Raw genomic sequence first — 24,688 nt, forward strand, 5'->3', positions numbered from 1 at the left:
CGCGAAGAGGCAGTCAGTGCGTACCTATGAATTCTCAGCGGAAGTTGACAGTAGTTGCTACGAAAGGTAAATAACTTGATGTGACACTTCTGTTATAATTAATTTAAGCTTCCATTTTTGTTAAAACGTACTTTCATGAATGATGATATTGTACCGGTTATAATTCTAATGTTATCTGAATGACTTGATTTGAATTGAAACGATCGGATCGATCAAATTATTCATCCATCACTACTGACAAGAGAGTAGAGTCAACCATGAGAGTGAGGAGTTGAAATGATTTGAAGAAGACATTTCTAGAAATGTATATCTATGCGTGTCTGCTTTTCATAACCCTAAATTATATGTATGTCAGAATATTTGATTAGTCTGGTGACTCATAAGAATGTGCGATAGCTGGAAGCAGAGACCATATAATAGATATATGGTCTCTGCTGAAAGTGATTGACTCTAATAATGGCATTTCTGCTAGTTCTGCTCTTGTCTTTATCAATAACTAATAATGGTTATTGATCTTGATCATATTCACACAGTCTCCTGTGGTCATCGTTAGGCCTGTGGTATTCAATGATGCTCTAGGTCTCCTGTGCTGGTCGTATAAATGCAAGTTAATAGATTTGGTGCTTAGATCGAACGGTTTGTTTGATTGTGTGCCATGTAATTCTCAAACGTCAAGGCATATGTTTCTCAAATTGTCAATCTGTCATCAAACTACATGTATCTGGTCAAGACTTTGATGCTTACAGTTTTCCTTCATACAGGAGGATTATTACGGTATACAATGCTCATCAGTTTATTAGTTACGTATAACTTCTGTTTGTGTCCTAATAGTGGGGCTCAAAACCCTTATGAATGATACTGGTAAATGTTCATGCTGACTGTTAAAAGTTCATGAAATGAAAATAATGATTAGACATGATGATAAAGTGATTAACTAGACCTACTCAGAGGCTGATGTTCATCATCAAGTCCATAGCGATATTTTCACTATTTCCATATTCATGTCACTGTGAAAGTGATATAAATTTTACAGAAAAGAGAACCCATAAAGTTCAACTCCTAATGTTAAACTCTTGCATTGAGGGCAATGCTACTTTTCAAGTTAAAAATGCCTCTTACAATAAGAAAATGTAAACATGAAAAGAAATCCTACATTTGTACAAAATGATTTATGTTTCACAATTTGCTTGCCTTGGGCACTTTAAGTTTGCAGATGTGTGTGCCTTTAGCAAGCAAATTGTGAATTTTAATTTATTCAAATAATTATTTATGTATATACTGGCAGGATTTCTATAATTCCCAATTATGTTAAATTAAAAAACCAACTTACTGTATCGCCTATTTATTGGTCCTCTTAACAGTGGTGAAGTACAAATCACAAATACCAAGATATCTCGTCATTTGGAAGATCTTTTGTTGTCACTGGGAAGTTTTTGACTTGGATTTAAATATCAGCATTTGAGAATGTCTCAAATATAATGATGATGATGATGATGATAGGATATTTATATAGCGCACATATCCACGCAACTAGTACATGCTCAAGGTGCTTGAGTGTTCCCTTGATCAACGGATGTCTTTTTTTCTGGCATTCTTTTAACCATCTCAACTCCCTGGGGAGTATTCAACTCATGCAGCCTGTTATGCGCAGCGAGTTATCACACAACCTCATCCTCACAAGGTATCCATTTGCAGCTGGGTGAGCTGGGACACGTAACCACAGTATTTTGTCCAATGATACTGCTCGTTACTATACCCGCAACTAGGTGTCTGCACGTATTCGTGTGTCCACCATCTGGTCTCCTACCATCGGATGAGTGGGTTCTTTTAAGTGCACAGGGTTGTGTACTGCACACTAGGGGTTGTGACAACACTGAAAGAGCCTGCAAGTAATGTTAGCTCCAAGGTTTTTACGCCCGGTCACAAGTGGGGATCGATCCAGCCACCTGTCGCGTACTAGTGCGGGTGTCAGGCTGGGAAAATCACATTTAAAAAATGACTATTGCTGGGAAGGCCATGGCTGTAGCTGGTAAAGCCACATTTCCAACAGATTAATTAATTAATGGATTACTATAACCGGTGAAAGAGTGTCCCCATGTATAATATTGTCTTTACTCAAAAGGGTGGTGTTTAGAGATACCGGAGAAAGACTGTCCCTATTTATGGTTTAAACATATTTATTTTCAGAAGCCTGGGTTGGTAAAAAAGCACCGTTCTGCTTATATAAATACCGCAACATAACAATTCCAAAATAGTGATGGTTACAAGTAAACGAAAATAATAAAGAACTCATGTGTTCATAGATAAAGAAGCATGTGTTCATAAGTAAATGAAGCAAAGGTGCGATTAACAGTAAGATCACTACATCCTAGTCTCAGTCGACTGTGAGTTATTTGACAGTTTCTACTATCATAGTATACCATAATAAACTACCATAATATTCACAAGAAACGAATAATTTTTCCTACTCACAAGCGTGGTGTTTAGCATTATCGGTAAAACACTGTCCCTACTTATATTTTTTTTCATAAGACATCAGTAAACTCCAGTCCAGATTAATCTAACTGATTTCTTTCCTACTCAGCGTGTTGTGATCTGAATAAAATTATGAGGAAACATGTCTTGTTTTGTTAATTACGGTATCCTGTTTGAATCACTAAACATGTTTGACAGCATAGCCAGGAGAGCCACATTCCATGTTCACGCAACCATAACTATTGCCGGGAGAGCCAAATCAATTTTGGCTATCTGATTTGGAAATGTGGCTCTCCTGGCCTGTAACCCTAGCTGCGGCTCCTTAGACAGCTTGCCCACCATGCCCCCAGTATCTGCACACAATAGTTTTTGGTTTCAGTATAAACAATGATAGAGATGGAGGACGCCTCACTGAAGGAGCAGTTTGAGAGGCTCCAGGAACAGCAGAGACAGAAGTTGATGAGAAGGAAACAGAAGAAAGACGCAGAGAAGGAGAAACCAGAAACTGCCAGAAGTGCATTTGGTGTTACTGATGAACTGAATCTAAAAGTAAGTACTCTCTGCCCCATGTGTTCAGCTTTACTGAAAAGGCACTAGTCCTGTAGACATTTCCACGTGTACTGTGAGAGTATTCAACCAATTTAATCAAACTCAGTAATTAGTGCTTACTGCTGCTACACAAAGCTCATAGTGAGTGCTGATAGTCGATCTGTTATTGGTCAATTGATATTCATACACCTAGTCATTGGTCAGAAAGTCCAGCATGTGTTGAAGTGAAATGGTATTCCAAAACATTTACTGGCTATTGCACACGTTACTCTATGCTCTATTACACTATGTGTTTACCTTTGGAATATCAGATATTTCAACGTGTTCAATAATGTGAATATCAGTTACTTAGACAGTGTAACAGTCAACAGTTACACACAAGTATGTGTTAGCATAGGCTACTGACAAGCCTTGTGGACCACTAACTTTAGATATTCCTCTGCCATTTCATTTGACCCCTGAACTAAGCAAGCAAATAATGTCAGTGCCAGTGTTAAACATGCACTGATGATTCTGAAAACTTTGCCTATGTTATTAGCTTTCTAGCGATGTGAATGTTAATGGATTTCAAATACAAAAATGGTGTGTGTTTGTGTAAATATTACAAATGCTATTACGTAATACACACGTTTCTACAGCTTGCTGACCCCCCTGCAGCAAGTAGTTTTCTGTCTGAAGAGCTGGTGGATCACCTCAACGACCAATTAAGGGTAAGTATATATGTATTAATTAATGAGTTATGTGAGACATCAAGACATCATCTAATATTGTTAATATGATTATCATATCAGTATTTGTATAGGTAAATATTGGTATCTGCCCCACAAAGAAGATAGCTGCTATTATTTGTGGGTTTAAGTTCTTTATTGCTTGGTTATTTATTGTTAGATATAGACTGTTTAAGTGCTTAGTGAAATGGAACAGATTCATGAGACAAGAACATTTTTTCATGACTATGTTTTGTTTTTCAGGAACTGAAGGATGAAAATGGACGTCTCTACAAACTGCTGAGTGAGAGAGATTTTGAAATCAGGAATCTAAAAAAAAAGAAAATAGAAGAAAACTCAGCAGTGGCAGGTTGGTGTTGAAACTGATATGTAAAATAATGTTTTAAGTCAGTTACTCTCTTAGTAATTAAAAATTCTCAGTATGTATATGTTATTGTTGACAGAGTATTGTTTGTTTACTGAGCCTCTTAATTTGACATTCTTGAGAAAAGAGAGTTAATAGTATTTGATGAAGACTGATTTTGCATCTACTCACCAGAACATGTGTTGAGGCCATATTTTTATTTGGTTCTCAACATGCGATTATCATCTGGTTGGTGTAATGTGGTCCTGTACATAGAAGCCCAGGTCACAAATCAGTCAAAGTTAAGTAACGTTGGTTGCAGCCAGTCCTTGGATAGGTGACTGTATTTGGCAGCTTGACTCCTGAGAGTTTCTAGGTCTTCAGTCCTGCACCACAATGAGGTATGCATGACACATGTGGTCTCACCTAGGGCAAGTGGGTTTGTTCATGAATTGCATCTGTTCACCCAGCAGTGAATGGGTACCTTGTGGTATAAGTCATATGACTGTTAATCTTCTAGCGCCTCACGGGCAGCTTGGGTTATCCAGGGTAATAATGTGTTATTGCCTTGAGGATATATTTTATACATGGTCATTATTATTGTTATTATATTAACATATGATTATCATCTGAATGTATGATACCAATAACCTGCCTGGAGAGAGACCTGCTCCTTGGTGTGATGATGTTAGTGAGAGTACCAGGCAGGCAACTGCAGCTTTGATTATATCTGCGCTGATTTGTTGTCTGATTATATTTGACACTCCATTTGAAGGTGTGACAAATGAAACTGCTGCAATAAAGATTGTCGAACTATCTAAGAAAGTAAGAGAGTTGACAGCAGAGTTAGAGTGTGGTTTGACATGAATTGCACTCCACCTTTTGAAGGTGTGACAAATGAAACTGCTGCACATAACTAGAGCTAGAGAGTGAGAGGACAAAATGTAAACAGCTACAGAAGAAGTGTCAAGATGCCCAGAGACAGGTCAGCACCCTTCACTGTGTTTGTTTGATGTTGATGCATGTTATTTTGTAACATATAGATGATTAGTTTGTGCACTTGGAATGTCACTTGTTAAGTAAAACATTTGTCTTTTTATCAATATTTGTATATTTGGGGGATGTATGTACTATGCTGTACTTAAAGTACTATGGACCTTCCAGGTAGAAATAGACCCCATGCAGGGGTGGAAATAACCCATTGCCCGACGCCCGAGTCCAGTGTTTTATTCTGTCGGGCAAGCAAATTTGTATATCACACTGTACCGGTGTCCAGTTGATATTCCAATGTTAATTATGTTGTTTATTTAAAAAATCAACAAGAAAACGGTCGGTATAGTGGAAAAATTATCAGGGCAAGTGATTTTACATGTGCCACAGTACCGGAGTACACTAGCAATTTTAAAGTTATTTCCACCCCTGCCATGTAACCTGGGCTCGTCATACAGGCTCAACCACTGGTTTGCTTTACCCAGATTGGGGTTTTAGGTTTGGTTATACATACTACGAAAAGGAGTTAAACCACTTCCAAATATTTTATTTGACTGTAGTTGTATGGATAAATCTGTTCTTTAACAGCTTTTGAGTTGTATGGCTGAATTATAGCTGGAGTATTGCTGACAGTGGAAAACCTAATGCAGTATTTCACATCAGTTCCTTTTCTAAAAAGATTGATTAAATATAAAATGTCTTAAAGGCTTTTTTTGAATTTAGTAATAATATACATGAATGTCCTATAAAAACTGATAAAATGGTGAAAATGTCCATTGTCCCAAGCAAACTCACTGTTAATGATAATTCTTTTTCCATTTTATTTTCCATTTACTTTTTATTGTTGTGTTGTTGTGTATATCATAGCTCACAGTATTACTGCACTATCCAGGTGACACAGCTCAACAGCATGCAGACCGACAATCACTCCATGATGGGCTCCATGATCAGCCTGCAGTCACAGTTTCTAGATGACAAGGCATGTCACGTACACACTAAACTCTGTATATATTCCCCATTGCTGTAGATGTCATGCACACACTAAACTCTGTATATATTCCCCATTGCTGTAGACAATGCACACACTAAACTCTGTATATGTCCCCATTGCTGTAGATGTCACGCATACACACTAAACTCTGTATGTCCCCATTGCTGTATACTAAACTCTGTATATATTCCCATTGCTGTAGATGTCACATTACACACTAAACTCTGTGTATATTCCCATTGCTGTAGATGTCAATGCACACTAAACTCTGTATATACGCATTAACACTAAACTCTGTATATATCCCAATTGCTGTAGATGTCACGTGCACACACTAAACTCTTCAATGCACACTAAACTCTGTATATATTCCCCATTGTCATGCATTACACTAAACTCTGTATATAGTCCCCATTGCTGTAGATGTCAATGCATTACACTAAACTCTGTATATATTCCCATTGCTGTAGATGTCATACACACTAAACTCTGTGTATATTCCCCATTGCTGTAGATGTCGCAGTCACACACTAAACTCTGTGTATATTCCCCATTGCTGTAGATGTCATACACACTAAACTCTGTGTATATTCCCCCATTGCTGTAGATGTCACGCATTACACACTAAACTCTGTGTATATTCCCCATTGCTGTAGATGTCACGTACACACTAAACTCTGTATATATTCCCCATTGCTGTAGATGTCACGTACACACTAAACTCTGTATATATTCCCCATTGCTGTAGATGTCACTCTGTATATGCATTGCTGTATGTCACTAAACTCTGTATATATTCCCCATTGCTGTAGATGTCACGTACACACTAAACTCTGTATATATTCCCCATTGCTGTAGATGTCACGTACACACTAAACTCTGTATATATTCCCCATTGCTGTAGATGTCACTGTAGATGTCACGTACACACTAAACTCTGTATATATTCCCCATTGCTGTAGATGTCACATACACACTAAACTCTGTATATATTCCCCATTGCTGTAGATGTCACGTACACACTAAACTCTGTATATATTCCCCATTGCTGTAGATGTCACGTACACACTAAACTCTGTGTATATTCCCCATTGCTGTAGATGTCATACACACTAAACTCTGTATATATTCCCCATTGCTGTAGATGTCACGTACACACTAAACTCTGTGTATATTCCCCATTGCTGTAGATGTCACGTACACACTAAACTCTGTATATATTCCCCATTGCTGTAGATGTCACGTACACACTAAACTCTGTATATATTCCCCATTGCTGTAGATGTCACGTACACACTAAACTCTGTATATATTCCCCATTGCTGTAGATGTCACGTACACACTAAACTCTGTATATATTCCCCATTGCTGTAGATAATGCCTGCAACTGGATCTTAAGGTTTTGAATAAAGCTTTTAAGATGTAGAAAAATCTATTATTACATACCCAAATATTTAAAATGTGACTTTTACTGTCATTTGATACATGAGAGGTGCACCTACCACCATATGCAACGGCATCTTATAAGTAGTTGGCTGTATACAGCATTTTGTTTCTATTTTCAGAATTAACTGTAAATAAATTGAATGTACTGAATGTTGTATGGTGTCTTAATGGTAAATGTCCTTAAGCATGTTCAGGAAGGTTTCACATGATTTCCCACGTAATCAGATTTCACTTCTGTGGGTTGGAATGCTTACATGATGGTACAGATTTAACACATTGATAATAATGACAGTCATGACAGATCAGATGTATTATAAATATATGAATACTTGAGGAATACTTGGTGCATCCTCAGTTAATATATGGTAAATAGTCAGTGGTGTTGTTCCAGACTGATGATGGAGTGGATGTGAAGGGGCTGCAAGATAAACTGAAACAAACTGAAAGTAAACTGGCGGACTACCGTAACCAGTGCCAGGCCCTCAAACAGGAGCTCAAAATACAACACAAGGTGGGAACTGTCTGTTTAACCTGTCTTACAAACAATTGATCATTTTCACTGACTTTAGAAGCAGGAGCAATTAGCTCCTGAAATGCCTGCCTTGCCTTAAATATTGTTCCTTGATAATCCAGTGTGTACTGCCTCATTGTTATTACTACAAAACCCTGGTCCCATTCAGTACCAAAGCTTCATCTTGAACAGATTCACATGATTTGATGCTATGGGACCGTTCATAATGAATGGCTAGGGGTGTGATGATGAATTTAAGTGGGGGGGGTCACCCATTTTGTTCTGGGGAGGTGGTGGGGGTCATCTATTTTGTACATAAAAATATAGAATAATTATGCATAAAAAAAGAATTATGGGAATTATGGGAATGGGGTGGGGGTGGGCAGCATTGATTTTGTACATGACATGCAGGGGGGTCTGTCACTTACTTTGTACATAAATTTTAAGAGGGGGTCATTCACATTGTACATGCTTCTCCATAAAAGTCATCATCACCATCCACCCCCTTCCCCTTGCCATATATTATGAACGATCCCTAGAGATAGTGGTCCAGAATCTGTATGAAGTTACAGTAAGGATGGGAATGTGGGTGCTGCTTCTGAAGTGATTGTTTATTGTAATAATATGGAGATATAATTGACAATGATGATTTACCTTGTGCTGTAGACCAGAAAACTAAGCTAATCAGTGTGATACACTGGTAGTGTTACTTACACTGGGGGAGACAGGAGGAATGAAAACTCAAATGCAGCGGTATCTATTCCAGGTGCTGCAGCAAGAGGTCGGGGAGAATGTCAATGTGCAGTCCAGTGGCTCTCGGGCAGGGCCAACAGTGGCTGGAATAAGGGGCAGGGCACAGGAGAAGTCAATTGACACTGCAGAATAAGGTTGGCAGGGCATGATGGTTGACACTGCAGAATAAGGTTGGTGAGGTGGGAGGTCGGGAGAATGTCAATGTGCAGTCCCTTCTCAATGCCAACAGTGGCTGGCGGGGCAGGGCACAGCAAGTGTTGACACTGCAGAATAAGGTTGGTGATATGATGGTATGGGAGGTCGGGGAGAATGTCAATGTGCAGTCCCTCCTGAACGCCAACAGTGGCTGGTATGGGAGGTTGGGGGCAGGCAGCACAGCAAGTGGCTTGTTGACACTGCAGAATAAGGTTGGTGATATGATGGTATGGGAGGTCGGGGAGAATGTCAATGTGCAGTCCCTTCTCAACGCCAACAGTGGCTGTCGGGGTAGGGCACAGCAAGTGTTGACACTGCAGAATAAGGTTGGTGATATGATGGTATGGGAGGTCGGGGAGAATGTCAATGTGCAGTCCGTCCTGAACGCCAACAGTGGCTGTCGGGGCAGGGCACAGCAAGTGTTGACACTGCAGAATAAGGTTGGTGATATGATGGTATGGGAGGTCGGGGAGAATGTCAGTGTACAGTCAACTCACAGGCATACCAGTTGGTTGATTGTAAATTTGTACACACCTAAGTTGTTGAAAGTATTGGTAGGTGTAACACCAGGCTGTTAGGTGCAGCTGACCATGCTGTTTAACATGATCCAAGTAAACTATGGTCTTAGTTTTTGGATCTTATAAATGAAATATCCTCCCATGGACAGTGATTAGCACCAGTTTTCTTGCCTGGTAGTTTAGACTTTCTGTGTTATATTACTACCGATCATTTTATCCTAAATTGATAAGAAATCATGTTAAAGTTATCATTTTCATTATAGCTTACACTGAACATTATTCCATCTCAAGCTTAACTATTGTTCTTAACATCAGCCTCAGATGTTTAATATGAAATGATATTTAATACCATACTTCTGATGTACGTCTGTGTAAGGGTATATTGTGTGTCATGTGATAATCATGATGATGTCATAACTGCACAGATAGAGGACCTGAAGACCCAGCTGGAAGCTGCGCAGGGGAAATCGGGGAAGGAAGGAAGTCTTGAGGACCAGATGCTAGGGAGGACATCAGCACGGCGGAGGACGCAGGACGAGAAGTATAGGGAAGAACTGCGGAAGGTGGAGAAGGAAAGGAAAGAGGCACAGGAGGTGGTTGTTCATTGATTTTGTTGTTGTGGGGAATTCCTGATAAAGATCTTAGTTAGAACTGGACTTCAATCCAGGTGACAAGATTAGATTATAGATTATAAGGTTTGCTGACTTGGTTCATGCATATCATCTTATCCCAGATGGGTAGATCAATACTCATCGTGTCAGTCACTGGATTGTCTGGTCCATACTTGATACTGGCTACTGCCCTATAGCTTGAATATTGCTGAATACACCGGTAAACAATAAACTTTGTGAAATGTCAAAACATCAAAAACAGGAGACAGTCATGATGATAAATGTTATCTCTTTGGACTTTGTTACATGGAAGACTAAAACTCCCCAGCATAGCTGAGACATGGTTGATGTCAAGCAATAATTGGCTGTCAACTTATCATGAACTTTTGTGATGGCTATTAAACCAAACAGTTTATTCACAGAGGTGATGGGCTGGCATTGTGGTTGATGACTTGGGCCACAAATGCTTGGTTTTGATACTTGCCCTTGTGTCCCGGTCTGATTCTATTGTAGTCAAGAGAATCACTTAATTGTTATGGTCATTAGTGAGCGAGTGACTTTAGTTTTATGCTGCACTCAGCAGTATTACAGCTATATGGTGGCAGTCTGTAAATAATCCAGTGTGGACCAGATAATCCAGTGATCAACATCATGAGCATTGTTCTACGCAATTAGGATACGATGGCATGTGTCAACCAAGTCAGCGAGCCTGACCACCCGATCCCGTTAGTTGCCTCTTACAACAAGCATGGGTTACTGAAGACCAAATCTACCCTGGATCTTCAGGGGTAATGTTATGGTCATTAAGATTTTGTATACTGTACTCATCACAACTGAATGATTTCTAATGCAGTGCTATATTACACGTTGATGAAACCTGGAGAGAAACTTTGAGATAGCAGAAGAAAAAACTTCATGAATTTGTTTGTGTTTGATATATATGATCATGAACAAAAAGGTTTGAGTAATCATTAAATACTGCTGTACAACACATTTCAAAATAGAATTTAGCAAAAGAAGGTATTAACAACCCATAAATGTTCATTCAGAGTTTAGAAACATTACTTAGTTCAGTTTAAATGTTATTGAAGACTCTGTGATGGTGTCCACGTGAAGCATGTAATGACATTGAGTTTTAACTGCAGAGGGCTGCTTCTGAGCTGAAGGCCTTGGAAGAAGATCATTCCACACTGAAAAACAAAATGGATGCTTGCAAAGCAAGGTACTTGAACATTTATTTTTCTTATATCAATCCTTCCAAATACACTTTGCTGCAAAAGTATTTTCTTACTCAAAATGATTGATGTGTGTGTTCAGGAACAAGGTGCTGTCCAATGAGACCAAGTCCCTGAAGCAGCAGATACAGACTCTCCTGGAGAAGGGAAAGAATGACGATGAGCTGGTGCAGGCCCTCATGGTGAGTGTCAGCAGGGTGTGAGATGGTGGTGAGTGTCAGCAGGGTGGGAGATGATGGTGAGTGTCAGCAGGGTGTGAGATGGTGGTGAGTGTCAGCAGGGTGTGAGATGATGGTGAGTGTCAGCAGGGTGGGAGATGGTGGTGAGTGTCAGCAGGGTGGGAGATGGTGGTGAGTGTCAGCAGGGTGGGAGATGGTGGTGAGTGTCAGCAGGGTGGGAGATGATGGTGAGGTCAGCCAGGTGTGAGATGATGGTGGAGTGTCAGCAGGGTGGAGATGATGATGGTGAGTGTCAGCAGGGTGGGAGATGATGGTGAGTGTCAGCAGGGTGGGAGATGATGGTGAGAATGTCAGCAGGGTGGGAGATGATGGTGAGTGTCAGCAGGGTGGAGAGATGGTGGTCAGCAGGGAGTGTCAGCAGTGTCAGCAGGGGGGGTGGGAGATGATGGTGAGAGTGTCAGCAGGGTGGGAGATGATGGGTGAGTGTCAGCAGGGTGTGAGATGGTGGTGAGTGTCAACAGGGTGGGAGATGATGGTGAGTGTCAGCAGGGTGGGAGATGATGGTGAGTGTCAGCAGGGTGTGAGATGATGGTGAGTGTCAGCAGGGTGTGAGATGATGGTGAGTGTCAGCAGGGTGGGAGATGATGGTGAGTGTCAGCAGGGTGGGAGATGGTGGTGAGTGTCAGCAGGGTGGGAGATGATGGTGAGTGTCAGCAGGGTGGAGATGATGGTGAGTGTCAGCAGGGTGGGAGATGACAGGGTGGTGAGTGTCAGCAAGGTGGGAGATGATGGTGAGTGTCAGCAGGGTGATGGTGGAGATGGTGAGAGGATGGTGAGTGTGTGTCAGCAGGGTGGGAGATGATGGTGAGTGTCAGCAGGGTGGGAGATGATGGTGAGTGTCAGCAGGGTGGGAGATGATGGTGAGTGTCAGCAGGGTGGGAGATGATGGTGAGTGTCAGCAGGGTGGGAGATGATGGTGAGTGTCAGCAGGGTGGGAGATGATGATGTGGGAGGGTGAGATGATGGTGAGTGTCAGCAGGGTGGAGAGATGGTGGTGAGTGTCAGCAGGTCAGCAGGGGAGATGGTGGTGAGTGTCAGCAGGGTGGGAGATGATGGTGAGTGTCAGCAGGGTGGGAGATGATGGTGAGAGTGTCAGCAGGGTGGGAGATGATGGTGAGTGTCAGCAGGGTGGGGAGATGATGGTGGAGTGTCAGCAGGGTGGGAGATGATGGTGAGTGTCAGCAGGGTGGGAGATGGTGGTGAGTGTCAGCAGGGTGGGAGATGATGGTGGTGAGTGTCAGCAGGGTGGGAGATGATGGTGAGTGTCAGCAGGGTGGGAGATGATGGTGAGTGTCAGCAGGGTGGGAGATGATGGTGAGTGTCAGCAGGGTGGGAGATGATGGTGAGTGTCAGCATGGGGTGGGAGATGAGTGGTGAGTGTCAGCAGGGTGGGAGATGATGGGTGTCAACAGGGTGGGAGATGATGGTGAATGTCAGCAGGGTGGGAGATGATGGTGAGTGTCAGCAGGGTGGGAGATGATGGTGGGTCAGCAGGGTGGGAGATGATGGTGACAGGGTGGGAGAGTGTCAGCAGGGTGGGAGAGATGATGGTGAGTGAGTGTCAGCAGGGTGGGAGATGGTGAATGTCAGCAGGGTGGGAGATGATGGTGAGTGTCAGCAGGGTGGGGGTGGGAGAGATGATGGTGAGTGTCAGCAGGGTGGGAGATGATGGTGGTGAGAGTGTCAGCAGGGCAGGATGAGTGATGGTGAGGACATGGTGGGGAGATGATGGTGAGTGTCAGCAGGGTGGGAGAGTGTGATGGCGGGTGCAGGGTGGGAGATGATGGTGTCAGCAGGACAGGGTGGGAGATGGTGATGTGAGCAGGGTGGACATGGTGAGGAGATGATGGTGAGGGTGGACAGGGTGGGGAGATGGTGGTGAGTGAGGTGGACAGGGTGGGGAGATGGTGGTGAGTGTGGACATGGTGGGAGATGATGGTGGTGATGGTGGGTGGACAGACAGGGATGGGTGATGGACAGGGTGGACAGGGTGGACTGGGAGATGGTGGTTAGGGTGGACAGGGTGGGAGATGGTTGTTAGGGTGGACAGGGTGTGAGTTGCTGGTGAGGGTGGACAGGGTGGGAGATAATGGCAATGGTTGGACAGGGTGGGAGATGTTAGCCAGGTATTGTTGAACATAGCTTTCTATCCTTATTTAAACCATCCCCTGGTAAATGCCCTTGTGTCCATCCTGACAGAGGCAGCTACAGCAGCTGAAGCAGATGTTGGAGGCTTCAAATGTGCACCAGCAGAGTAACATGGAGCGTCACCAGGAGAAGTTGAAGGACATGAATGTCAAGGTGCAGCAGGACAACAACATCGTGGAGCAGCTCAAGGCCATAGTTGCGAGAAGGAGCAGAAGGTCAAGGTCTTGGAGAGTGAGATCCATCAGATGAAGCTCAATGTAAGCGCTCACATCATTTTCATTGTTGTTGCTCCTGTTGTTGTTACGGTTAGATGTGCTGTCATGGATCATAGCTTGAAATTATTGTGCATTATTACTCAATTTACCCTTTCAGCTTGTATCCCTGAATATTTTCACATATCTTCATTTTCTAGTATCTGTAAATGCTACTGCAGTAAATAATTGTTTCTTGTAAGTGACACATATATCTGTATTGTATGCAACACGTGACACACTTTGTGCAATACATGAACAGAATAAAGTCAGCAGAGTATGTGAAACACCTGTTTAAGCAAAATTATTTCAGAAGATGTGTAATTATTGGTTTCACTTTGAATAATAACATGTCAGTAAGTACTCCATGGCTTGATGTATTATTATTGCTGGGACCATTAAGTTGATTGAGAGGAATCTTTGCTCAATTTGTGGATGTTATAGATACTACCATAGTGACAACTTGTTCTTATTCTGGAGCTCCTTAGCCTGTGTTAGCGCCAGGAATATTGGTAGAAATAGAGAGAAAGTATAGTTTACCTATATTGGAAGTACTTCCTGTGTGTGTGTAGCACATCCAACGAGCCCAGATGGAGAGCGTGTCAGCCATGTTCCAGGAGCCACGCCCACCCTCTGGACCAGTCAGCAGTCGCCCTGGCACAGTGGCATCAGATGGTGGAGATACTATTGTCCTTACAACAGTCACACCACCAGAATCAAGGTACAAACTAGGTCCACTAGTCTAGTCACTAATCACTAGTCACAGACAATGCAGACAGTGTATTTGACACTAATTCAGTCATTCAGTTACACCTGAAATGTTTGAAACATTACAGATCTTTGAGGGGTTTGTTATTTTCATATTCCCTGGCTCCAGTGTGGGATGGGTCTAAATTTACTACCCAGGTAACTAAAACTCTTTTACCCGACCCTGCCTTCATCGCTACTATCGTTGACTACATTATTCACAGTTGGTTATGAATACATGCCATATTTATTGGTGTAATCTGTACACATGTTCTAAATACATGCCATATTTTTGGGTGTATTATGCACAAATGGAACCGGATAATCCTGTGGGTACCCACATCACACTCAGGATTCACCCAGTCCGGGTACCTGAGTTACCTGTCCCCGCCCGAGTAGGATGTGCACTGTACCTGCTTGATGATATGTATGTCTCAAGCCTCAGATCATGCAGACTGAATACTTGTGATGTTATTTCAGACAAAGTGACCGGCCACCGACCAGCAACAGGATTGTAGAGAGTGCCAGATCTCTGTCGCGAGTCTCTGCCAGACCGACATCAGCAAGGTGAGTACAGTTGTGTATGGGGTTTCTGTAGGCACATTAAGATTTATCTTGCCTCACACATAAATGTCGTTTTCTGATTGGCTTAGAGCTCTTCTATTATTTTCAATGTAACCTGCTTACAAGCAAGTAACATTTTCTATGTACCCTGCTGGGAATGCCGAACTCATTTGGTACTTTGTAGCAGTAATTCTTTATCTCGAATAACATTGAATGATGTACGGAAATTACCGATGTTTTGCAAATGCAAATCGATGGAAGGGGGATAACTCTTGTTGTCTGCTACTCCATACTATGATCCGAAATGCGTGCTTCAAACAGTTCGAAATTACCATTGAGGTGTGCGGTAAGATAAATACGTTGTTCACTGGTCCCTCGGGGCCCATGGGTTGATGTACCCTTGATGTTTCTTTATGTTCTTGCTCAGGGAACATAAACAAACATCGAAGGTACATCAGCCCATGTCCTCCTAGAGACCAGTGAACAACTTATATTGTTTTCAATTAATACCAACAGATCATTGACTTATATTGTAATAAGACCCTGATTAGAAATCAGTAACACATGCTTGTTGTAAAAAGCGACTAACGGGATCAGGTGGTTGGGTATGGTGATTTGGTTGATGCATAATAACATCTGCCAACTCTGTTGATCTTTGCTGAACATATTAGTCACTGGTCCAGACTATTTACAACCCACCATCATATTGTTGGATTATTGCTGGATCGGGCCTTATACAACAAATATTTAATGATTCCCTGACTGTGGTTGTGTTGGTAGCAACATGAACGGCAACAACATGGTGTCTGGAATGGCTGAGCTCCAGTACCAGTGTCAGGAGTACCACACCATGATGCAGGTGGCTGACGTCGAGCGGGAGAAGCTATCCGAGCTGGTGCATGTTCTACAAAAGAGGTGACTAGATAACTACAAAGTTGTAGTGTTTCTTTCCTTTTGATGTTTAATGTGTGAACTTCATAAGGCACCAATTTACATTTTGCAACAATATGTTTCATGTACTTGAAATCCCACAAATCTTCCTCTTTCATCCCACTGTTTCAGGATTGTGTTGTACCTATTAACTTCACATGATAGTGAGCATTTCTTCTGCATAATTTCTGACCTTTTGAAAACATTTATGAACTTGAACTTGATGGAGGTTTCAGGAATGTAATTGATCGTGAAAACAGGTGGACAAGTAGCGTCTGTGCTTCTGTATGTGATACTTATTCAATTCATTATGAGGGGCGGTGAGGTAGCCTAGTGGTTAAAGCATTGGCTCATCATGCCGAAGACCCGGGTTCAAATCCCCACATGGGTACAATGTGTGAAACCCATTTCTGGTGCCCCCCCGCCGTGATGTTGCTGGAATATTGCTAAAAGCGGCGTAAAAATCAAACTCAGTCAGTCAGTCAATTCATTATGAAAAGTGAGAAAGTGACAAGATTTTTCGGTAACTATTGCCTTTATACCATTTTACTTCAGGATTGATGAAACATCAAGCAAAGTGAATGACATGCAATCAGAGCTAATCCAAGAAAGGAAAAAGAATGTTGTGTTAGAGAAAAAGCTTGGCAAAGCCAAGTTAGACCCAGCCTTAACGTCCAGGAGTAGTGCTAATGTGAAGACAGGCAGAATGCAGACAGGCAAGACATCGGCCTCTACCGTCAGGGAGTCCATCACCAACCTCGACAATGTAGACAAGTTGGACCAAACAGAGATCGAGGAACTCATCACTAGGTGAGTATACATTGCTTCATCAGATTGGAAAGTACACCAAATATACAATCAGTCAGAACTGTTGGCACTGGTACCCACAAATTAGGGCCAGTTAGCTGAGGCTCCACAAGTCAATGTGCTGAGTTGCCTCCCTTCAGTGTGCCAGAAACCTATGGACAGGGGTTTGAATTCCTGATTAAGTTTTTGGTTTGTTGGCTCCAAACCAGTGTGTGTCGGTTTTACCAAAGAGGTAAACATCCAATAATGTCTTGCTCGTAAGGTTTTCCTTCCTCAACAACTTGACATAACGTGATATAACTGAAATACTGTAAATGTATACTCACTCACATGAATTGAGACGCATGTATATATTCAATGTTCAGGATTGATTTGGTTTAGCTTATTTATTTCAGCTGAGATATTTAAATGTGATAAAATTTTATAGAAATGTTTGCATTGGTTCCAGTCTTGAAATCCAGCGTGATGAAAATGATGCCCTCAAGGTGGCACTACAGAGCACTCTGAAGGCTAAGGAGGAGGACCTGAAGCTCTACAGTGACACAATGGATGAAACCAAGAAAGTATTCCTCCAGGCTCTCCGACAGTTCAAAGGAAAACCTCAGACATCATCTTGATCATCAGCTACAAACACTAGGAATGTTCAGACACAACGCCAACTCACTATCTCATCATCAGCTACATACTCCCTGACAGCATCTCAGTCATTAGTCACTATGTGTCCTTTCAGTCATCCTATATAAGTCTAGCAGAATTATTGTATAATATGTTGGACAGAAGAAGGTAGACTTGGTGAAATGTGATGTGCATAGTTTTCAGAGATTGTGTTTTGTGGCACAGTTTGATAATACAGTGTTACATCCAGTCAGGAATCTGGTGGACATCTACGTACATTTTATATGAAAAATGAACAGTACTCCATTCCCATGTCACTGGTTAATCTTGGAAGCATTCCAGTTTTACAAGATGTCACTGTATTGAGTCAAAAGACGGTCTGAAGCCACAATACTTCTGTATGTAGGTGTCTGGTGGTAAATTCTGGTAGGTTCTTGACATGCTGACATGTTTGGAACACCACTTCATGAAGTTTGACAACCCTGCTGATGCTATTTACGCTTTCTTGGCCAATGTTTGTTTCTCGTTCATCACATGAAATGTTTTGTAAGACATTATTGTTGAGTTGATAGTAATCGTCTGTTTATATGTAGATACTATAAACATGGAAATGATATGGTCTTGCTCAAGCTTTTTTCAAATATTCCATCCATCTCTGTTCCATATGTAGCAAGTTGTCTTGTCTTGGTTTTTGATGCAGTATTTTACTGAAACTTTTTACCCTTCCTGTGAGCTTGTACATTTTATTCATGATCCTCCTCAAATATGTGCATTATTCTTGGGTGTCTGATGAAACAAGCATAATGCTGACTAAAAAAAGATCACAATTATTTCAAATATGAGACTTAGTGGATCCTTGCATAACTTGGGGACACAAGGAAAACATAAGACTATGGCCTCTCATGTCCTTGGTGGTGAATGTTTTGCACTCAACATGAACATGACTTGCATCCAAACATATCAGCAACCTGTAGTCTCTTAGTTGGTGTGGGCTATGTTACATTATTGCAGACTTAAACATAAAACATTTTGCTTGGCTGTCCAGTCAAATGCCACAGAATTTTCCGTTTATTCAGTAATATTTTGCAGCAAGTCCACTGGGGATGCAGGTTCATCATCCTGCTACACAGTTTTACACAGATAATGTGATAGTCTCAGATGTTATCACATGTTTCATAAGAGGGAGAGAGTTTAGTTTTATGCTGCTTTCATCAATATTCCATCAGGGGACACCAGAAATGGGCTTCACACATTGTCCCCATGTGGAATCCAACCTGAGTCTTCGGTGTGACGAGGCTACCCCCACTGCCCCCATTCCATAATAGGAGATGCTCCAAGAAGGTACAGGTGGCTTGTAGATTCTGTTCTGGCACTGATCATGCGAAGCTGTTTGCATTCACATCATTGCTGAAGCACATCCATTACCTTTGTTTTCATCACAATTATGATGTGAGATATGTATATTTATTCATAATGATATGCATCTACAGTTGTTGAAAGTGTTGTTTTTCATAAAACCCAAAATGAACAAAAATGCAATGCACAAATAAACTTGATTCCAAAGTTGTCTCTTGTATGGATTATTATGTGACAAGCTGTGTTTCAAGGACTGTTCCTCTCGGGTTCCAGGGATGTAATAAGACCAGTGGCAATGACTGCATTGTGGCCCTGTGCTATGAAATGATGCTCAGGCAATCAACTTCTGGTCTGAAACTTTATCTACAGGATGCAGTATGATGTAACATGATTGAGATGACTGAATGAAAGCTGTACAGCGGATGCAGATATTAGAGACTTAGTCTAATCAACTAATGCTGGTAAAATGTTGTGACTTATGGGTCGTTAGACATGGCAGATATAGTTGACGACTTGGTCTTCGTGTCCTGGTGGATCGTGGCTCACAATATCAGTTACTGAATTTTCCATTTCTTACATGATAATGTCAAGATGTTGGACTGGATATGGAGAATCAGGGATTTACCTTGAGTTCTGTATCTGAGGGTCCTTGGGACTCATACTCTTAATTTTCAGGGGTCCTGGACTACAAAAGATGGGTCCCAGACACTTAAATATTATTACTAGTACTGTTATTGTATTGTGTATCATGATCCTCACATTAATTGTTGCAGTAATTAAATTGCAAATGATACCATTACCCAGCTAGTAGCAAACTCAGTGATAACTTATTGTTATTTGATTGAAATTTTAACAATAAGTATTTGAACTTTTTTCTGCATCCCTGTGGATGCGCTAATAAATCTTGTTGCGTCCTTTGTCAATTTTTATGAGTATAGGACGCAGGAATTCGCGTCCTGTAAATCCCTGGAGAATTACTGCCAAAATCTGTACAGGCAATCTAGAAATTCTGCTAATAAGCTGACAGATACCCTAATATACATTCCTATTCAGAGGGATATGTCAGTACAAACACGCTGACTGTATACTGAATTTGTCAATATGTAGACCCTGACATACAATGGGGCGAGTGAAAAGTTGTGAAACTAATTTAGACTGATTTATAATCATAACCATAATCCTCTCAATATTTGTACACTTGTGTCAAAATTGGTGGCAATTTTTTCCCGGTTTCATAAAAGACCTTTGCTTGGCTGTCCAGAAGTTCTTTAACCTGTTTACAGCTGCTATGCCATCATTTGTTGATTGAAATGGATTATGGGTAGAGATTTCAGATGGTAGAATATACCAGATCATGAGAATAAGGTTGATGCTGAAGGAGTTCAAAGTCACACTGATGGATTGTAGCCATGGCAATGCCTAACATATTTGATAGTAAGTGAGTATGGTTTTACGCCGCTTTTAGCAATATTCTAGCAATATCACGGCAGGGGGACACCAGACATGGGATTTACATGTTGTACCTATTTGGGAATCAAACCCAGGTCTCCAGCATGACGAGCAGATGCTTAATCCATTAGGCTGCCCCACCACTCTGCCTGATTTATGAACTGGTGCATCTTTTCTCTCCTTTTAATGTCTCTTGCCCTAAAAGCGTTGGCTCGTCACGCCGAAGACCCGGGTTCGATTCCCCACATGGGCACAATGTGTTAAGCCCATTTCTGGTGTCCCCCGCCGTGATATTGCTGGAATATTGCTAAAAGCGGCGTAAAACTAAACTCAGTCAGTCAGTCAGTCTTGCCCTAAATTTCATTCATAAAACTGTCAAGGTGCACAATAACATGCACTGTCTTTGTCTATTCTTATAAAGACTGTCTGTCATTATGATACACAGTCTGAAATGATGTTGGTCTCTCTTCCAAAAGACAGGGTTTCCAGACCATATCCTCATTTAAAGACACAAAAGAGCATGAGTTGTGCATTAATTTAACAATATCGGTAAGAACTGCATCCAACTGGTTGTAACAGGTGACATATGGGGTCTGGATGTCAGACTTGCTGACATGGTTGATGAGTGTCATAGTATTCCAGTTGTGACAATAAGTGTTCATGATGTCAATCACATGGCTGTTTGCTCAAGATATATTTGTAAGACTGACATCATATATGGAAACTGGACTGACTGACTGAGTTTGGTTTTACGCCGCTTTTAGCAATATTCCTGCAACATCACGGTGGGGGACACCAGAAATGGGCTTCACACATTGTACCTGGAAACTGGAATATTGCTGAGTGCAATTATGAAAAAATTACAAATTTGACACAGAATTTACATTTCAAGAAAAACTAAAATGTCAAAAAATATTTTTTTGGACATTTTATTAACATAACATTACTGTTTGATCTCTGGTCCTGATGACATTTGTTACATTGTCAAACGTTTCTGCTACATGAATGGTGACACTGGTAACACTGAAGAACTAATGATCTTCACATGTTTTGAAGTCATAAGAACTGTCTCCATGTCAGAATCCCAATATTGAAAACAGTTTTGGTAAGCAATTCATTTTCCACAGTATAAACCTTTCTTTCCCAAATTTTATACATCAAACACAATAGGCTTCTCTTCTATCACTTGAACAGTTGACTTGTACAGCTGAGATTTGGAATATTGTCCTGCGTATGCTGCATATTCAGGCTGATGTTATAAACACATGAGAGATGAAAGTCTACATGATGAGGATGACTGTGTTCGTACACAGCTAGGTCTTCATGGGTTCACTGCCATCAGGGTTCTTGCCTTTCTTCTCTAGTTCAGCCCTGAAACAGACATGTATTTCAGTGACTTAACAGTTATGGGTGCTTTATTTCATGTCTTGAAGATGTTCATCAAATATTTTAAGAAGTGAAAAAACATATGATCAAACCAAATCCTTAAATATTGTATGATCGTGTATGACAAATACCTGTCAAACACCTTATAAGTGATGAGTATTGGACTGAATTTTGTGGTGCAGTTCATAGCAATAATGATTCATGTATTGCAATACATACCACAAAATATTACATAAATTCTATCTGTAATTGGCTATGAACCTGAATGAATAAAATATCCCCCCAAACCCTTCTGTCTTCTTACTTTGTTGGATGTTATGGTGGTCACGATAGATTCGTAATAAACACAGTAATCTGCTTGTAAATTGTTTCCCTACTCTATCAAAGGAAACACTTTCTTAATTTGACTTGTTGATAGTTGTCACTTTCGGAAACATTTCCAGCAAGATGAAGATTGAGCATGATTTCGAAATTCTCAACTCACAGGTTCTGTGATACATATTCATTATATTTCACATCATTGTATACTGGTAATACAGGCACATTTTTTATCAATACAAACAAACACTCAATAGTATATTCTTTGTTAAAATGTCATAAGTAACATTACTAATACTGTTGTTAATGTGTAAGACTTGTCTTCATGTCTGACAGTCATTTCTATCAAGAAGTGAGTGAGTGAGTGGGGTTTTACGCCGCTTTTAGCAATATTCCAGCAACATCACGGCGGGGGACACCAGAAATGGGCTTCACACAATGTCTCCATGTGGGGAATCGAACCCGGGTCTTCGGCGTGACAAGCGAACGTTTAACCACTAGGCTACCCCACCGCCCCTTCTATCAACATGATCAAGAATACTGCATATGATGACTGGTAGATAAAGGAATGGAGCAGTACCTGAGTTGTTTAGAGAAATCATCCTCAATATTGTCATCATCCCAGTTGTCTTCCCACACCTTCACATCTTCTGGGTCTTCATCCACAGCATCCCAGTCTGCCAATTACAAACAGTAATAATCAGTATTAAGCAGTGACATTATGACTGATCAAACATTAACATATATTGTTACTTGATCTTATGATGAAGAAACAGGACACTTTCCAGTTATTGACCAGCAAAATCTGTGTACATTTTGCAACATAATAATAGGGCTGGGACGATACAATGTGTCACAATACGATACATATTGCGATATTTTACCTGCGATATGATATGTATCACGATACATACACCTTGAAAGAATGACACAGTATTAAAATTTAAAATGATTTATTTGAAGGTATTTGTGTATAACAATAACACTATTGTAATAAACAAACAAGTAACTCTATCATACTTGCGTATTTTTCTTTACATAAGTACTTTAACATGTTAAAGATAATACTGGTTTGAAAAGAAAGTTGTGTATAGTTTTGTATCGATACACCAGTCGACGATACAATAACTGTATCAAACTAAAATGTATCAGTGCATCGGTCAATCGTCCCAGCCCTGCATAATAATAATAACGATACATACATATTACATACAGAATTAAGGAAAGCTAGATTAGAATAGATGCATACTACATAAAAATTAGGAAAGGCTATTGATGATAATATTAAGCAAAGAGGTCAGTCCTAACACGAGGCCGTACTACCTTGCAAAATGTTGTCACTTTTCCACTGGGAACCATTATTCAACGTTCACTTTCATTTCAGTGATTAAAGTAGAAAACACTGCAGCCATATTCAACCTTGTTTCTGGCACGGGGTTGAAGCATCACATCAAGGTTCCTGTGTCATGATTTTTAGGCTAATGTTCAAAAGGCCATTCAAGTTCAACATGTTCAACATTCTATCAAGATAAAGATATTCGTCTGCTGGACAGTAATTATTTTTAGCCTATCCATGAATAAGCATTTATTACGAATATTAATGTCATTTATATGGTAAGAACTACGGACTTCCCTTTTTTGTTGAAGTATTTCAAAATACATGCTAAACAGCTTTCAGTAGGCTAGAACAGGCGACACGAAATTGAATCATGAATGAGTAACACAGGGCAGTCGCCACATGGTGAATTCCGTTAACTCTGTGTATATAACCTGATAGTTTGGCCTAAAAGTAGACATATTGTCGTTATGTGGATCTTTGCACTGGTTATTACCTTCAGCTGGAAACTCCTCAAATTCGTCGTCTTCTTCTAAAAGACCTAAGTCAGGCTTCTTTTGTGGTTCGGCCGCCATGATGAAATGGAATGAAAAGATTAAAAGACGGACAAATCCGCACACTACTAATGTCTGAAGCGCTCGTAATATCCCACTACACAGTCATACATATTATAAGGCAAAACCTGTACATCGATGATTGATTTACTTGCATCAGATGGAAAATGGACTAAGAAATCACGAATCCTATCTGCGTATCGTGGTTGCCAGTCAAATCGCCCCAGCTACAAAATGCTACAACAAATTTGTCAAAATGTCCCTGATTTTTGGTCAAATTGCCCCAGGTTTGGCCCCAGGGGGTAGTCAAAATGCCCCAATTTATTAAAAATGATTAAATATATGCCATAGATGCAGAGTTTTTGTCAACTTAGACATTATATTCTTCATATAATATTATATAGTAATATTTCTGATAAATGTTCCATTAGTAAACTAATAAGAGCAAAAGTAATATTCATGTAATACCAACATTATTTGCATGTTATTAATGCTTTTGTCAAGAATTACAAGAATAAAATGAAATGTTTGTATAATATGTTTATTGGCCGTAAATGCCTAGTTTTTGTCAACTGGGATATTATAATCCTCATATAGAAGTTAGTAAGAAATCACATGTCTTTCTTTCTGTCTTTTTTTCTGT

General features: G+C 40.6%; 2 protein-coding genes across 2 annotated transcripts; one reads left to right on the top strand and one right to left on the bottom strand.

Annotated features, from left to right (window-relative positions):
• LOC124278641 (coiled-coil domain-containing protein 13-like) lies at window positions 1-19,213 on the top strand. The gene is given in 20 exon segments (XM_046714406.1): window positions 1-66; window positions 2,855-3,024; window positions 3,663-3,734; window positions 3,996-4,101; window positions 4,871-4,941; window positions 5,018-5,080; window positions 5,978-6,064; window positions 7,914-8,033; window positions 8,800-8,814; window positions 9,332-9,421; window positions 9,925-10,092; window positions 11,256-11,332; window positions 11,428-11,527; window positions 13,784-13,928; window positions 13,931-13,989; window positions 14,556-14,704; window positions 15,211-15,297; window positions 16,075-16,209; window positions 16,780-17,034; window positions 17,480-19,213. Coding segments are annotated over 19 exon segments (2,130 nt in total). The 5' UTR covers window positions 1-66; window positions 2,855-2,862; the 3' UTR covers window positions 17,649-19,213.
• A 2,151-nt stretch (window positions 19,214-21,364) lies between these two features.
• On the bottom strand, window positions 21,365-24,122 carry LOC124278642 (26S proteasome complex subunit SEM1-like). Its single transcript, XM_046714407.1, has 3 exons — window positions 23,988-24,122; window positions 22,736-22,832; window positions 21,365-21,822 (listed from the first exon to the last, which is right to left on the bottom strand). The coding sequence occupies exons 1-3, from the start codon at window positions 24,064-24,066 to the stop codon at window positions 21,765-21,767; spliced, it is 234 nt and encodes a 77-aa protein (XP_046570363.1). The 5' UTR covers window positions 24,067-24,122; the 3' UTR covers window positions 21,365-21,764.
• Between the last annotated feature and the right edge of the window lie 566 nt (window positions 24,123-24,688).

This window comes from Haliotis rubra, unplaced genomic scaffold, assembly GCF_003918875.1.
Source record: "Haliotis rubra isolate DU_JTF1 unplaced genomic scaffold, ASM391887v1 Scf24, whole genome shotgun sequence".
In the NCBI taxonomy this organism is placed as follows: domain Eukaryota; kingdom Metazoa; phylum Mollusca; class Gastropoda; order Lepetellida; family Haliotidae; genus Haliotis; species Haliotis rubra.

What these genes read in the sequence shown, in the direction of transcription:
- LOC124278642 (XM_046714407.1), bottom strand. Translation starts at nt 24,066, where the DNA reads ATGGCGGCCGAACCACAAAAGAAGCCTGACTTAGGTCTTTTAGAAGAA. An exon ending in TGAGGAGTTTCCAGCTGAAG is followed by an intron (nt 22,833 to 23,987) that starts GTAATAACCAGT and finishes TGTAATTGGCAG; the next exon opens with ACTGGGATGCTGTGGATGAA. An exon ending in GATTTCTCTAAACAACTCAG is followed by an intron (nt 21,823 to 22,735) that starts GTACTGCTCCAT and finishes TGTCTGTTTCAG; the next exon opens with GGCTGAACTAGAGAAGAAAG.